Below are 18,583 nucleotides of genomic sequence, written 5' to 3' on the forward strand. Positions count from 1 at the left end.
ACGCTGAAGTGTGATACGGCGAACTGCATACGTACAAATTTCCGGACACGCTGATATGACTGGTGCAATTTGGACGTAAACCTTCGAAAGAAGACGGCACCAAAAGGCGAGAAAGATTGAAAACTCACTGTTCATAAAAAAAATGGCGATGATGACTAATAAAATAATACTTAATTGATACAATATTATTATGGTGAGTTAGTAGGTAAGTGGATTATCTGCAGATGTCTCGTTTTTCTACTAACCTACTTATGAACGCGAGTTGTAAACAAACATCTTCGGTAAATGGCACTAAACGACATTTTAATTTAAACGATATTTACAAGTAGGCTGCGCGCAGGTATCATAATATCAAATCTTTTGAATATGGATGGAGAAAACTGATCTGGAACAGACTAAGTACCCGAAACTTGCATAAAAATACTTAGTTCCGTGTTTCTGTCCTTTATGTTTTATCAAAGACTTTGAATAATACTTTCTCTACGAGACCGAGCCTAAATTATGTATGAAAGTAAAACTTAAAAAAATGACTCATGAACTACTTAAGTAACGTTTAATTAGCTGCAATTTGTTTCAAATTATTTGTAGCTAAATTCACTATATACGCTACATGTGTCGGCCGTGCCGGCTAATCAGATAATATCAGACCTTTTCGTCATGTTTTAAACGAGGGAATTCAGAAATAATGGAAACTGGAATACCTACGGGTATGGAGAAGCAGGCAACAGTTCTCGAGTGCGGAAGAATACGGGATAAACTTAAACACGTGCCAAGAATACGTCGAATACTGACAACTGCTATCCGTTTATGCATTGGCGCTCATATAATATTACGTCAGCTGAATGCAGAACTATTCTAACTCACATTTGAAATATTTCAAAAGGGAATTCTTTGAAACGACCTACTTCAGTAATTTGTTATATTTATAGATAAATTGATCATACATAACATGCAACACTTCAGATATATACCCACTAGAAAAAAATATGTTTGAAAAAAAATACGAAACTCGACAGGATTTGAACCCGTATAATCATTGGTGTCGCGCCAATCTGTGCATTAACCACGTCCACTATGCGTGGTTCATTTTCGTAGGACACTCACACATGCAAAACCCTGCATCAGAATGTTTTGTATTGAATATAGCCTATCGGAATTATATTTATTAATCTGTTCTGTGTTTTAAACTGTTAGGTAATTTAATATTCAACTGCCCCGAACTACCGACAAGCCACGTTGTATTCGCTGGCAATCTCCACGAGCTTGGACCTGTTACCCGATTAACATGTCCATGTGGCGGAGAACTACAGGATGCAAACCACATCCTCTGGGAATATCCGAGAATGTGTTCCGAGAGGGAAGACATGCCTAAGTCGGTCCAACCAGCACATCGGGCCGTGCGACCCGGTCGCCACAAAGGCCAATTATATTGCATTTAAAAAAATTGTGGCGTCTTATTGCGAACGTGAAGATCTCTTCACATACGAGGGTGGGTCAATAATTCCTTAGAAAAAAGCATTAAAACAGGTTTTATTTTTGTATTTTTTTTTTATTTCTCAACATAATTTCCTTGGAGCTCAATACACTTGGTTAGACGTTTCTCAATTTTTTTTAAACCGTCAGAAAAATAAGTTTTCGGAAGGTCCTCAAAATAAGCATTTGTCCGATCGATGACTTCTTCATTTGAAAAAAAACGTTGTCCACTTAGCCATTTTTTTAAGTTTGGGAAAAGGAAAAAGTCACTGGGGGCTAAATCTGGCGAATACGGTGGGTGGTCGACCAATTCGAACTTCAATTCTTCAATTTTAGCCATTGATCGTAAACATGTGTGAACACGGGCATTGTCCTGATGAAAGAGGATTTTTTTCCTGTTTAAATGAGGCCGTTTTTCTTCAATTTTGTTTTTTAGCTGGTCCAATAAAGATGCATAATAATCCCCTGTTATTGTTTTTCCTTTTTCCAAATAGTCAACGAAAATAATTTCACGTGCATCCCAAAATACAGTAGCCATAACCTTACCAGCTGATTTTACGGTTATCGTCTTCTTTGGACATGGCTTGCCTTCGCAATCCACTGCTTTGACTGTTCTTTCGTCTCGGGAGTATAGTGGTGTATCCATGTTTCATCTACAGTCACAAAGCGACGAAAAAATTCATCCGGATTGCGTTGCATGAGCGACAACAGGGCTTTAGAGGCCACCACCCTACTGCGTTTATTGTCGACTGTGAGCAAACGCGGCACCCATCTTGCAGAAATATTTTTCATGCCCAATTTGTCATGTAAAATAGAAATGACGCTACCTTTTGAGATCCCTGTAACCTCAATTATCTCACTCAACTTTAATCTTCGGTCACTTAACACCATATCGTGGATTTTATTGATCATTTCTGGTGTAGTCACCTCTACAGGACGTCCTGAGCGTGGTTCATCCTTTGTTGATGTACGACCACGTTGAAATTCATTTAACCAGTTATAAATAGTTGCAAGTGAAGGAGCAGATATGCCGTGAACTAAATCCAACTCATTTTTTATTTCCTTTGCTGTTAACCCTTTTATATTAAAATGTTTAATAACAACTCTAAACTCAATTTTCTCCATTTTCCATTTTTCCATTTTCCACAAGCAAATTTTTTTTTTAAATGTACGAGAAACACACAACAACCCGACCAATCTGATTGAAACTTCGCAGCATACTGAATCGGTAGTGCCGCTGCATGAAAACAAACCACTTGCAGTACTAGTCGCGCCACCTGTCGGCTTTTCTAAGGACTTATTGACCCACCCTCGTAGTTTTGTCTGTCCATATTGTATTAGCTTTGTATTTTGTATCATACATAATATTATAATTAAATTCATTTATTTTTGTAAAGTCTCCGTGCCTTTCTCTCCCATGGCGCTTTTTATTAAATTATGTCTTTCAGTAAACTCAGTCAAAGCTCACTTGAGAGCGTGGCGATCTCAGTCTTGGGCATCTGCTCCTAAGACATTCCCAGGCGTAAAAAAACTGCTGATGCTTCACATCCAAACGTAGGACCTCGTGATACGCTCGATTAAGACCGAGTGTGGTGTAGGGCGGGTTGGTTTGGAAGGTTCTATCCTTAGACTATGGGTCTATCTTTGTGTTGCCCCGAACTATTTAGTATACATATACTTCAGTATTATGTCCCCACTAGACAAACGAAAAATTGTGACCCATTTGACCTATTTTTCACGTCGTTTTATAGAAATCATTTTTTTTTAATATACTCTTCAATACCAAGGATTCATTATGTTTCGAATAGTTTGTCTATCGACATGTTCAATGCCTCCTTTCAAGCTTTCAAACAAATCAGTAAACGAACTTTTTTGTTTTGTAGTCAAATAGACTGTTATAATGCTATGTATATGTTAATTTTATTTAACTTCTGTTTTTTTCAAATGATAGCCTATATTTATTTTGTTTATATTTATATTATGTAGATACATATATTAAATTTTACTACCTACTAATTGCCTATCTACAAGAGAAAATCGTTTTCACATCCACTGAATTCGCGCAAATATGCTTTTTTAACATTGAGCTAGGTGCGACTTGTCTAATTACAAAGAAATTAACTAGTATGTAGTATTTAGATTTAGGGTCGTATGCATGAGATTACCAAATATTTTATAGGCTATATACTGCTCATTTGTATGCATGAGTGCAAATGTAATTCGTTGTTTAGCGACGTCACAATATGACGTCATAATGTGTCATGGCGTCCAAATAATGGCAAACTTATAAAATTTCATTCCCCGACCATTAATTTAAAATTTTGAAATTGTAAATGTGTCTGAAAGTGTGCGAACGGTACCATATAAATTACAAATGGTGGAACATCGGTCAAATAGCTTATAAAGAATTTGGTAATCTCATACATACTAGACATTAAAAGTGCTCAACAAATTTCGTTAATTTTTGGCAATCAAATTTTGTGACATCAAGGAATCAATTAAGTACTTACATAAATTACTTACTAACAGACATCTGGATCTCTCCAAATTTTAGTTAAAACGTAGGAAGTTGCACTTGCTAATAATTTAATAAACTATTTTATTATTCAAATCTTGTGAATTATTCGTTGAATAAAAAAATAGTTTATTATATTATATTTAATCTAATATTGAAATATTTTATTATTGTTCTGTACAAGGCCTGAACAAAAACGATGCATAAGTGCGAGTGAGAAAGTATTCGGCACCCTTATAATCTCTGCGACACGCGCTATAGTAAGATAAAAGGTTTACAGATGTGTGAGATGATTTACTGTGGTGTCGCCGCCAAATCTTAGATTGTTGCTTAACTAAGCGTCGATAACCTGCGAGTGCGTGTTGCTAAAATTGATATTTTTTGTGTTAAACATTAAGTCAGTGGTAAATATTTTTAGTTAATTAAGTAGAAAAGATGGTTCTGTGCGTTGTATTAAAATGTGGTAGCCATACTGATAAGCAAGAAGATGACATTACGTTTCATAGTAAGTTGATACATGTTCGTGATAATTTATTTGTATATTATTATATATTTTAATATCAAGTGACCGTGTTTCTTTAAAATAACTTAAATTATGGATATCTTTACCTAATGGTTGCATTTCGACCGCTTAAAAAAACTATATAACGTAAAAAAAATAGAAAATTATATTTTAATTCTGAGCGTCTAGTGCAGCACTAGCGAAATGGTCTATGGTCTCGAAGCCATTGTCCTCAAAGGACCAAGACGATTTAGCTGTTCGAGACCACCCACAGTCCGATTCGGTGACACGAGAGTGAAAGTTTCGAAGATCGTCACCTATCTAGGCGTCAAAATGGACACAATGTTAAATTTCCAACACCATGCCGAAACCCAAGTCCATAAGGCTGGGGTGGCCTTCCAGAGGGTCGGCCGCATGGCTGGTGAAGGATGGGGCTTAAAAGTAAGGGCGCTCAATATCGCCTACGGCGCCATTTTTATGGGAATCGCGGCTTATGCCGCCAGTGCTTGGTGCCCGCGCATTCCCAAAAATGTCAAACTTAGAATCTCTCTTTTAAGAGGACAGCGCGTCGCGCTTCTGTCCATTACCAAGGCCTACCGTACTACCTCAACTGACGCGCTCCCGGTCCTGGCCGGCATTCTCCCACTTGACCTGCACATTCAGGCCAGCGGCGCTTCAATATTGCTCCTCAAGGGCGAGGAGGCCGACGTTGGTGATTTTCACCTCGTCCCCCCTCCTCGGCTAGCTGACGAAGGTGTAGCATTATTGAAGCGCAGAATTAGACTTATGTCACTCGATGCGGCCATTAAGACCTGGCAGCGAAAGTGGGACGAATCGACCAAGGGCCGGCACACATATACGTTTTTTCCAGACATACAGTGGGGAATGGAGATAACCAAATATCTGACTCCAGACCATTACACCAGTCAATTTGTGACTGGTCATGGTGGATTCGCTGGCAAGCTCTTCGAGCTTGGACTTGCAAGCCGTCCGACATGTCCATGCGGAGGGGAAATACAGGATGCCAACCACATCCTATGGGAGTGTCCGAGTATGTGCTCCGAACGGGAGGAAATGCTCAGGTCGGTCCAACCAGCTGTTGGACCCATCGGCCCGTCCGACCTGGTTGCTACTAAGGCCAATTATCTTGCTTTCAAAAAATTTGCGGCGTCTTACAACGGGCGTGAAGATCTTTTCACATACATATAGCTGCCTGTATGATTAGCTTCGTTCTTTGATTTAATAAACAAGTAGCTTCACTTTCTTTTTGGTAATTTCCATGTGCTTTTTCTCTCCCTGGCACTTTGCATTAGAGTAAACTCAGTAAACTCAGTCAGAGCTCACTTTGAGCGTAGCAACCTAAGTCTTGGGCACTTTCTCCCAGGACACTCCCAGGCCAATTCTTAGATGCTTCACATCATCAATTGACGGGTCCCGTGATACTCTCGATTAAGACCGAGGGTGGTACGGGGCGGGTTTGGTGGAGGGAATTTAACTTCAATGGTCTCGAACATTTATGTACGAATGCGATCGCTCGCCCACAAACCAAACGCACGGCACGCAGCTTCATTTAGCAATGCAATGGGTGGCGTCTAGATGTATCTATAGTCTAAGGTTCCGTATTATTTTTTGTACTGTAAGTAATTATTTTGAGTTTATGTACACGTCATTTACATTAAAATTTAAACTTGATAAATAATTGTCATTCATTATAATGCCGGGTACTCATTAGTGAGCCGTAACTGTGACTGTTGCAAATACAATAAATAAACCAGTATGGGACGCCAAATAATTAGTTAGCGAACCTAATAAATAATTATTTCGCATCTAGAAGTTGGTTACAGTATCTGAAACGGTTACCGTTATGCGCCGGCTACACGGCAGCGACTTGCCTGCGCGGTTTTGCCTTGCAAAAAAGACGGAACACTCTCGCATGGCCACACGGCACAAGTAAAACTCCGCAAACCTCATTACGTTACAACAGAAGTCGTCGTCGTGAAAACACTGTTTTGCGGAATCGCAGCAATGTCGTGTCAAGTGACGATTTGTTTTTGTCACAAGCGTTTTTCTATTGTTTATTGGTTAATAAAAGAGAAATAATCCTCCAGATCCAAGTGGACCAAACAATGGCTATTGAGAAGAAACATACACTCGCATATAAATCAGCATTGTGTGCTCAAATATAATAGAATATACTAGTGGCTAAGGGCGGAGGTACGCTGTTAAGATCCGTCATAAATGGTGCACACTAAACTTTGTCAGTCATAATGTCATTGGTCATACGTATTTGTTTTCATTGACATAAGACTACAATTTACAGATGGTGTTGGTTAGTTTTTAAAATTCAATTAAACCCTGCGAAACCAAGCCATAGTAGATAATAGTCAAACAATACTAGTATATCTATAATATCTAAAATTATGCAATTAAATCATACATAAATATGAATATTTTATAGATATAATATTTTTTTTATCTATTGTGATTTTGTTTAGGCAGAGTTTAATGAATTTAAAAAACGTACCAACAGTACGTACAATATGTGTAATATTATGTATTCTTAAGGGGGGACATGCTCAGCGTAGGTCAAAATGCAGCTTTTGTTCTATTTTCAAAGCATGATCCTGGGCATTCCTTAAACGTTGTAGATAATCTATTTATATAATTTTGAAGCCTTATTATCATTTATATTTATTTTAAACATTTGATGACTGCATAAAGTATTTTTATTACATAAAATAGTATTCTTTTAAACCTCTCGCTCTAATGTTTTAGAATATAGTCATATTTCAGTACATAAATGTGCAGTGGTGTTAAGATTTTTTACATTTATTGATTTTTAAACGGATTTATAAAACCATCAGTATAATTATGTCGACATTATTATAGTGAAATATTTACGATAAATATTATATTGATAAATCTCTGTGATCCCAAATTTGACAAGAATTAGGCATTTTATTATTCAAAAAATGGGCAAGATTAACACATTTGAAGATAATTCTAAACGTAACTACTAAATTCTAACTAAATTCCTGACGTAGTATGAAATATTAATGTCCAACCTCATTAGTTTTAAATTAGTCTGTTATTGGGAAGGTATTATTGGACGGATAATTATTATGTACCTATTGTTATATTATTTCTATCGCTTTGAATTTTGTTTGATAAATATTGTTTTAAAAAAATGTATTCAGTTGAAAATGTCCCACTGAGGCGGACGAAAACAGTCCTAATATATTAATTAAAGTGGAATAAGTACTATAAAAAATTGCGTTTTATTAAATAAAAACAACAATACAATGCAGTTCCACCATGAATTGACAGTTAACAAAATAAAAGATAATTCTAAAGATACTAATCTTTACAAGCCTTTTTTACTATTAAAGCAAATTGGTGATGTGTGTTTATCTCAGTTATCTGGTCGACTCGCCTCGCGGACTGAACCCGGACCCCCAGGCTAGAGCCCTGTAAGCCCCCCCCCCCCCCCTTGTGGGGGCTATGCTTAAGAGCCTACCTCCACCGATCGCCACCGATATGTATATTATATATTTCCATATACGGTTAAACAGGTACGCTGAGACGCATATATACTTAGTGAAATTATATTTCCATGGACATAGATATAGCACACGGTTCAAAATGGCCTCTTACATACGTAAATTGTGTTACCACTTGGCAGCAATATTCAACAATAAAATAGATGTAATTTATTCCTGAATATGTAGGAACACGTCATTTGGACAATACTTAAAATTGTGACTTCAAATAATACGATTATACAAGTTGGTTGGGCCATTTATGTTCCCATTCCACTCCTTATCTCCTCATCCACCTCCTAATCCCCAGTGTTATTGTTACCAGACATTCAATAAGCAATTAGGGGTCATGAGAGACGGTGTTACAAAGAACATTCAGTTGCATCTCGACAGCGGGCGTGTGCGGGCTTCTAATAGCTTTCCGTCGCTTAAGTGATTGGCTCAATAGGTACAGACTCATTCAGAATTTATCATCATCATTCATACACCCTCACATATAATCCATAAAACTGTATCACAAAGTGCGTGAGTGTACGAACCGGGTAACCCAAAACAATAATACCGATACTCGAGTGAAAGTTGAAACCAGACCATGGAGCCATCATACATCATCACAAAGGTCAGTGTCTGGCACTCTGTTCCATCGCCCACACCCCTAGATCCGACCTCCTCATCTTCCCTTAAAATAATCACAGTCCACATAAAAAGCTACACCACAAGTAAACATCAATAATAAAGTCAACACAAAACTAAAGATGCAGGGTGGGCAAGCCATTCATTTATTCGTATTTGAAATTATCCGTGGGTTAACCGAAGCAACACGAATTGCACGGCATAACAAATTACCCCTAATCCTTCAAAGGGTAGCGAACGAATTTATTATTCAAAGTCACTACATCACAAGACGCAAAGCCAATCCGACCCCAGTAGCGGCGCAACAAGGAATTTAAAATGAGGATAAGTGCAATAAGATACGGTTATATAGCCACAGTTCTAGGCATTTTTTGATCATATTATGCCAACAGAGAACCTATCGGAAAAATACGATTCGAAATACGAATAAAAAGGATTTCAAGTTATACACATTTATATTTTTTTTATAGATATAGATGTTTTTTTAAAATAGATATAAAAAATATTAAAACTATGAATTAGTCAAAATTCTAATCGGCGAAAATTTTAAAACTTTAACTAAATTTTAATAATAAATATGACCATAAAATATAATGTAATAATAAGATGTGACCCTGCAACGAATTCACATGTTATTGCATTTTTTAACAATTGTACGTTTATCTTTGAATTAAAAAAAAATCTTTTTAATGTTTTCAGATACATATTATTTATTAATTAAGTAATACAGTTTAAAATTGTAAATTATCAAAAAAAAATCTCAAATTGCAAGCTTCGTATTTTTCCGCTAGGTTCTCTGTTGGCATATAATAATATGATTATTTTTACGGAAAATATATAATTTGAAATTGGGAAAAAATGAGGGTGATCAATAGTGTGTACAGCTATCGCGATAATAACACTGTTTACACGTAAAAGTGTTGACTGTCTTGCCAATCTCATTATTCAAGCGTAAGCGAGACACGTTGTTGTCATTGTATGGTGCTATTTGACGGGTTGTGAAAATTGGTAAACGCCAAAATGCTCTGCGCGGTGTGGTTTGTAATTGCCGGCAGGTTCGCCACTAAAGTCCTACTGCACATAATATTATGTCATGCAAGTTACAACTATCGCGTGAAAATTCAAAAGCCGATGAAAATTTTTGAACCATGCATGCAGTCTTGCAACTTGCACGATAATACTTACAGTCAGTAGTAAACCCATGCATGTGCTACTAAGTACTGATCCATATATAATTCTTATGCATAAGAATTACAATACATAGGTATCTTGATTTGTCTATAACGCATTGTAAATGTGTATGAAAGAGCGAGACAGTGAGAAGACGTACTGACATAGGTAAGGTGAGAGAAAATACACATGTAAACGCAAATTCTAAATTTGAAAAATAAAAAGACACTCAAGTCAAGCGCAAATCAAGGAATCGTTTATTTTATCGGGTCGCGAATAATATGATAGAATACGATCAAAATAGTTTGACGATGACTGAGAATAATGACAGGTGGCACTGTCACCTGGTAATCCAATCTAATTATGAATAACTACTTACGCTATCTGTGTCATATTAAATGATCGGTAAACTATACTAAACTTATGGCATGTACCTACTTACTAAGTAGGCACATGTTTTTTTTTACACAAAATAAACTTTTTTAATACCTATCCATGTAAAAAAAAATGTGAGGAAATTTCATTCATTATCAAAATAACAAAACAAGTTACTTTTTCCCAAAAATATATTTGGAAAAATTCTTCCTTTTCCCTTTGCAATCTTACTGGAATGCAATTACTGCGGCGGCCCTCATAAGTAGTCCAGTGCGTAAGGCAATGGGCCTTCCATTCGGGGGCCCCGAGTTCGACTCGGTGAGATCACGATATATGTATGTGACAAAATACACTACTGTTTGACTACACTACTGTCATTTGGCCTCGTGGCCTGTTTTAGTGTTAAAAAGGAATGTACATATACTTATGTACTGCAATTACGCAACACACATGGTTCATTTATTACCTATTTAATAATTATCCGTTTTTGCACGTATCGCTCACTTGAAGAAACATCAGTGCCCTTAGTGCCCAATTTGAGAAGCACTGGCTTACATACCAATACATTTTTTTTTTAAATTATAATGATGTGAGTGATATAAATTATGTAGGTATTCAAATAGGAAATAATACAATTTCCCTGTGAATGCATTATAATATACCAAAGTACCGGAGTGTGCAGTGCACTCATCTCGATTCAGCTTCCGGCCTATAATAATGCATTACATTACTTACATAACAAAGTAGTCTGATAGAGGTAAAAAACAAAACACATGGCCGTCTACTTACGTATTACATTGTATCAATGTATCAGATTTAACACTTCAACTTCCACTAGTGTGGTGTCGCCTAATGAAATGAATAATATTAAATATATAATATTTGCAATTAAGCAATATAAATGTTTTTACACAATAATAGATTGTGCCAGGATTGAAAATAGTATTCACACGACGCATAGAATAGTAACACAAAATAATATCTAAATCACAAATTAAGTATACATAACAAAACAATCATAATACCTAGTCCTATTATAATAAAAGTGTTTGTTTTATTAACCTTGTTCGATAAATTAATAAACCAAGAAAAATATCGCAACCATAGATTAAATAAAAACTTATTTATGTTAGGTCGACTGTGGTACAATATAGTTATTATGTAAATAAACAGTATCATAATCTATGACAATGGAGTATTTACGACAGGTAGTGATTTCGACTAACTATCTATGCAGGGGGGGCAAACTTTTTGGATGGAGGGCCAAATTCAAGAATTCAAAATGAGCGGCGGGCCGCAAGTAAAATACCATTTTTAGATATACACTATTTATTATCACGAAAAATAAACATTACAAAAATATTAATGAGAGGAATGAAACTGTTGTACATTTTTTTTTTAAATTCAGGTGTTAATTTTGTTGTTGATATTCTCAAAACTGCTTGTAAATGGGCATCGGAGATATTTGATCGTAAAGAATTTTTATTGAGGTTCATGATCGAAAATGTTTGTTCACATATATACGTTGAACCAAAAATAACGAAAATTTTTCTTGCATAATCTTTAAGTTGGTCGAATTTGTCTGAATTAAGGGCATTGTAAAATTTGGAGATTTCTTCACGGCGATGCAATTCTCTTAAATCAGTGCCACACTACAAAACAAAGATCTCAAGTTGTAGCTCTGTCAGCACAATCAATATCTATTGAAATGGATCGCGTACTATTGCTAGTTTTTAATTTTTCCGAAGTCACCAAATCTTTGTGAAAAATCGTCATTCAGAGCTTTAATAATTTTACCATATTCTTCAAATTTATATTCTGGTATATTCAGCAACTTCAAAGTTGGATGGTGGTCCACGTTGTTATTCGATATTTGTCCAAGGAATAACTTGAGTTTTAATTGAAATCCATTCAAACTTTTTTACCATATCATGGGCATATATTTTTTTTCCTTGCAACGCGGAGTTAAAAGTAAGTATTTAAATGTGTCACGATATTCAACTTAGAAAATAGTGGTTACATAGTGTGAGACGAGACGCAAGGAAGGCGTACTGAGATAATACATTTACGAAACAACAAATTCTTCAAATTTTAATCTATTGTCAATATTTTTTAAATAAATATAAAAAAGTTATTCGTAATCAAAAGTACAATTAATGATATCCGCAAAAAAATATCCGGCGGGCCACAGTTTCCCCCCCCCCTGATCTATGGGATCACCAACATGACGTCACGCCCAAAGTGTGTATCTATGATGTAATAATATAATTTGATAATTTGTGACGAAAGGCTTAGGGGGGAGGATATAGAAAATGCGTCGTCACAAAACTAATAATATAAACCAGGGATGGCGAACCTGTGGCACGCGAGATGATGTTGCATGGCACGCGAATGTTTCATTTTGAAGAGAAAAGAAATATTACCATTTTATATAAGTATATTAAAAAATTGTTTTATTTTATAAAAAAAATTTACAAATAAATACTTATATACTTAAGTTAGTTACTTATATACAATATTAAAAAATAATGACGACAGCCATGCGTATTTTCTTCGGTTTTTCATCGCATGTTTAGGTACCAATGGATGCGGAAACGGAAACGATGACAAATCGCATTGTGTAAAAAATTGCAGGCAAATCATTTTAAAGAATAATCATTAAGTACGTTTAATGTAAATATACAATTGCATAGGTCGGTACTTAGGATCGGGGAATTAAAAATAAAAATATACAATCAACAAACCTTTTGAGATTAATTATCGGCAGTCACTCAATAACTGCTCGTTATTTTACCTCAAACATAATCTCTAAAAATGGAAAACCGCTCAGTGATGGAAAATACAATATGAAAGAAGAGTGGTTTAAATGCTTACACGATCTCTTTGAGTGATTTAAAAAAAAGGAAAAAAATATTCAAAAAATAAAAGATATGCCTTCGGCTAGAAATACGGTGAAAGTTAGAACATCAATAACTTAATTGTAATTTTCAAACCTTTTTAATAGAACTCTTAAGGGCCTGCTGAAGAGCCCGCCGTTCAAATATAATTTAGTATAAAAAGGACCTCGGCGTCGTAACTACGTCAATTTAAATCGATCTTTTCGCAAAAATCACTAATCATCGGAGATTTTATTTCAAGAAATATTATTATTATTACTGATAATTTCTGCCGCGCGGAGAATTATTATTATTTTATGAACACCTGCGACATGAAGCCGATCAGAAAACAGGGCTGTCAAAATAATATTAAGCATTCATATTTTTTAAATGTTAATTTCATCATGGTTTTTAATCAAACCTGTGCAAGTACGTACTGATAACTTGGGTGGATTTTGTAGCAAACATACTATTGATATATATACGGGTATATTATTATTATAACCCAATTCAAATTGAACATAGGTTGATACTCAAATACTATTATAGTATGTTTATGATTTCGAGAAAATAATACGATGGTATAATTAATCCATATCAATTATTTGAAAACATTACATTCGCACTTTGCACAAAATTACAAACACATTCGAAGTTTGCCGCACACGTACAGACCACGTGATATTTGTTTACGCAAAATCATCGCTTTTCAAAATGGCGAATTTGATTACCAGATTTTACTGCGATGAATCAGTATGTTCCTTTTTGTCTTTTTTTATTCGTAGGTTTGTTTACTATGTACACCGAGAAATTTCCATTTATAAACTCGGAAACGATTTTTACAGAAGAGTTTTGGAATATAATTCAACCAAAACTGGAAAAAATTCTATCATGGGTGTTGACTTCCTGAATTAGCTAACCCCAGGTCCATGCCACTACGTGAACCACAGTGGATATTAAGCCATTTCCACACTGGCAACAAGTTGCTGGCAACCTCATTAAATTTTACGATACTTACCATAATTGCTTAAGAAATTTTACAATAATTATCGTAAAATCTAACGAGGTTGCCAGCAAATTAACTTGTTGCCAGTGTGGACCCGGCATTAGATGCACAAAACTTAAATAATATATATTATAAATAAAAATTTAAAATTATAAATATATATTATGATTTATGTCTTCGACAGCCCTGATGAAATAAATGTGAAATATGAGTCGGATCAGTCACAGAGCAAATTTATTAACACAAACAACTTTGACACGACCTTTTTATATTAACTAGTAGACCAGATATTATGGACCACATGTTAAAAAATCATATTTTCAATTCTCAAGGCCATTTCTGTAGAACGTCCTCTTAAAAACTATTTTAAGAAAACTAAAAAAAAAAATTCGCCATAAAAAAACTGCTTGACACGTCAGACAGTTGAAAAATATTATTTGGGAAATTTGGCACGCATACGGTAAAAGGTTCGCCATCCCTGATATAAACTATATTTTTCAGGACAATACAAAAATTGATTATTTTTAACGAATTTCTTATTGAAAGAATAGAGGGAGGTCAAAAATTATACTTACCTAATTTAGTGAAGGACATAAAAGATTTTGTGACTAAGTTTGAAGTTTTATCCATTTGCATACTCTCCAAAACAAGGTTGAGAATCTTTTTTTCACGATTCTTAATCCAATTTCGAACTTAATCACCTTTGAGTCTTAAAATATCGTTAAAAATGTAGGGCAATATGAAGTTAGTGAATGATTAATTTGAGGTTATCTCATTATTACCAGTTACATGCTGTATTACGTTTGTGTAAAAATTCTAGAATCATAAATAAAAAAACAGTAAGCCAGCGTTTTTAAGCAAAAAACACAGTAAATCGATAGATGTGCTGTGTTTTTGCTTATGAATCATTATTTACTGTTTTGTTGTTTCGAAAAGCCTAACATTTTTGCAAAATTAATAACACTTTATGATGATTTGTATATTAAAATAAATGATTTCCTGTTTTTTTGTTATGTAATTATGTTCAGAATTTTATCTAGTGTGTCACCTCATACTTACTTTAATTTTTCATTTTTTCCTATTAGCTGTGTTTTTGCTTATGGGGGCAGTAAGTACCTATTGTGAGAAGACTTTTTCCATCTCTGTCAGTGATAAGAACCAAACAGAATGGATATCAAATTGCAAATACCTAACAGATTTCCTATGAACATTACTTATTTGAATTAAATATTGATTATTCAAAAGGATGTTATAATATTAGCATTTTTGTTAACTTATAGATTGTCACTTATTTTAAATGGAAATAATCACAATCACAAAAATTTTATTTTATAATACTGTGAAATAATAATGATTTTATTTCTACCTTAGCGGTCTGTCCACAAAATAATTAAAACTGTCTCTTATTTTTAAATGGTCCACAGGTGTAACAATGTTGGGAAGTACTGATCTAAATAATAATTGAACAAAAAAATGGTACCTACCTACATAAATATTATAAATAACCTTGATATTATTATATTAGAATTAGACGTACGTGAGTACTCAATTGAATGTAGATAGGGTACCACCAACTTACTTTTTTAATAATTTTGTATATTTTTTAATACAAATTTATCTGACCTAAATGAATGTCATGTTATTGGTTATTCTATAATAGGTATGTATAGTGTGAAGGTTTCATTTACTCTAGAGTTGTATACTAACACCGAAGCAAAAATCTAAATGTTTACTTTTTTGTAAATATTTATATGGCGTTAAAAAAACACATAATATGCATGGATGCTGCGAAGCGAAGACATCTGTCATTTTTGTACTTGCGAGCTGAGATGCGGCTGAAGTAAATACTCATTGGCATTATAAGAGAATTAAGAAAATAAAACATAGGTAATTGCTTTAAGATTTAAAATTGTACCATACGAACCTAAACAAAAAAAATGCAGCGTTTATATCGGATCGAATCAAGAAGAGATAATAATTAGCTTATTGCCTATCAATCACCTTTACCAATTTATTATTTTGACAGCGAGCGTAGTTCGAAAGTTAAGTTTACAAACTTATTATTATTAACGACAAACTTTGCTCCAAAGTTATGAACTGTTATGAATATTTTATAACTTACGTTTTGCTGCCTGTAGCAAGTCCTTAACTTCCTTGATCAGCCTCTTTATTTGCTGACTGGTTCTGTCCAATTCCTTTTCGTGCTTGTGCAAGTTTTCCCTAAACCATGGGCTGTCAGTCAGACAGTCCGTAAATTCCAGAGGCATTAGGCCTACACCCATTTTAACTGATTACAAGTAATATTTACACAATTAATCACTCGTTTGCATCACTGACACTGCACTTTTGTAATTGTATTGCGTTTAAACACACAAATATTAAACTCTTGTTAAATTAACATTTGAATCGCGACATCGCACACAACCGCCGCTCGCGAATGTCAACTTTCAACTAAATTTTTGTAAGTCAACAAACAGGTTGACGAATATAAGAAAAATAAAACAACCTGCTGAACGGGCGCTGTTGCCAACTTAACTTTTCGCGCGTTTATTCAAAATTCTTTTGATTGGTATATTTTATCAGAGTTTAGACGGTGCCTGTCTTAATGTAATAGCTTTGATATTAAATATTATTAAAAGTAGGATTTATTAAACATCTTATAACAAGTATTATTCAGTGGATTAATATAATTTAAATTGTTAATACTTGTTCAACACCAATAGCCGCGGGCGATTGTTATAAAACTATTTTTTTTTTTGGAAATAATTGAAATTAAATTGACATTTTGAGTAGGTACATATTATTATGACTGCTGACCACAACTGCTTATCGAATGCGTGTGGCTTAATGGTCATAATTATTTGTATCATCGGTGTCCTTTTGTATTGTCGGGGCTGTCTTGTCTTTTAGCCATGCCGCATTAGAGTATTAAAGCAAACAATGGATGGCTCAAATAGTTGCTCCAATTTATGAGTGCAATCGGTCTTCCAGTGGCCACAGGCCTTGCGTGTTTTAGAATGCAACCCGTTCAGAAGTCTTTTCGACATCCAAATCATTCGAGTCACGAAGAATAATATGAAATATTCCCTTTACCTAATAAGTCCGTACCCGAAACTACCCCCCCCCCCCCCTTGGTTACCGCACTATGACAGTTTGTGTTCTGCGGCTGTCCACTCACCAAGCGACATATCCAGCCCCAGTGGCGCACTCAGGATTTATTTACACCTAGTTTTTATTAAATTGGAGTGCGTCTAGTTTGCTAAAACATTACTCAAATATTATCGGCTGTGCTACCCGCTTGGTCTAGAGAGCTACAATATTTATGCCGAATTCCACTGAAAAAAAATGTTCTTTTGATTTACACCACCACCGACCGACTGTAGTGGGCGTTGTCGTTCTTTTCGCCGAATGTTTATCGTCGATTTTTGTTTTTTTTTTATTTAGGCTCCAAAATATTAACAATTAATTGGACAAAAAAAAGTATTATTGCATTTAACTTATACACAAACCTACTCAACACAACACAGCCTAATTTATCGTTTATCGGTCTTTTGTCTATTGCACTCGGTGTACCCATACCATGGCCCCCACATCCTGAAACGGGCCCTCGGGCTAGGATATTTGGCGGGCCCCCTACCGCTAAGATTAAAGGCAGTGTGAAACCCTACATTAACGTTTTTCAAATTATATTTTAGTTCAAATTAAAGGTATGTATCTACTTATACAGTGAATTATTGGTGATTTTTAATACATCTACTTTAATAATGGAGCTGTATCTATGATAATGTGGTATCGACACATAATAATCAGAAAATATATTGCACAATTATATAATTTAAAATATTCATGGCCATGGATTATAATAGCGCCGTAGGCGACTTTTTCTTTTACTATTAAAGCTAATTTATGATGTCTCACTTATCTGGTCAACCCGATACGCCGGGCCCCCAGGCTACAGCCCTGTCAGCCCTCCCCAGCCATGACCTCACCACTCCGGAATTCGGGTGGACACCGAGAATTTTTTGACAGTTCTATTAGGGATTGGGTTTATAAAAAAAACCGCCATTAGTGTTTCGAATTAAAATCTAAGAAATTTTTCTAAAAAGGGTGCTGGAGAATAATAACAAATCATTTTTTTGCCGTGTTTTTATTTGTCTAAGCCCAAGGTATAGTTTATTGCCTTTCAATTTCAATGTTTAAATCATTCTGATAATTTTCATGTTTGGGGTGCCAGGACCCCCTGGCCCCTCCTTGGGTGCGCCACTTCCAGCCCACTGTCATTTCATCTGCTTAGCGACCTCTATCACATTGCTTACCTCTAGCCTGCTTCTTTATCCATTGATTTCGTTTGTAATCCTTCCCAACATGTATCTTTCCACGCCACGTTGCACTACTCGTGATTTTCGAACATCTCTCATATTGAGAATCCATGCTTCACACGTACTAGTTAAACATTTTATTTTATCTTAAAATCTCGTTTACATGATTCACTTT

The 18,583-nt window shown here is 35.0% G+C and overlaps 1 protein-coding gene across 2 annotated transcripts in view; it reads right to left on the reverse strand.

Moving 5' to 3' along the window:
- Graf (GTPase regulator associated with FAK) overlaps positions 1 to 16,542 on the reverse strand; it is a 243,849-nt gene extending 227,307 nt beyond the window's left edge. For both annotated transcript variants that reach the window (XM_085961262.1, XM_085961261.1), the window contains exon 1: positions 16,212 to 16,542. In XM_085961262.1, the coding sequence (XP_085817388.1) occupies positions 16,212 to 16,371 (160 nt within the window). In that variant the 5' untranslated portion in view covers positions 16,372 to 16,542. The remainder of the gene's footprint in view (positions 1 to 16,211) is intronic.
- Positions 16,543 to 18,583: the final 2,041 nt, after the last annotated feature.

The sequence above is a fragment of the Rhyacophila brunnea genome, unplaced genomic scaffold (genome assembly GCF_057557595.1).
Source record: "Rhyacophila brunnea isolate RB1 unplaced genomic scaffold, BYU_Rbru_1.0 scaffold_12, whole genome shotgun sequence".
NCBI classification, from domain to species: Eukaryota; Metazoa; Arthropoda; class Insecta; order Trichoptera; family Rhyacophilidae; genus Rhyacophila; species Rhyacophila brunnea.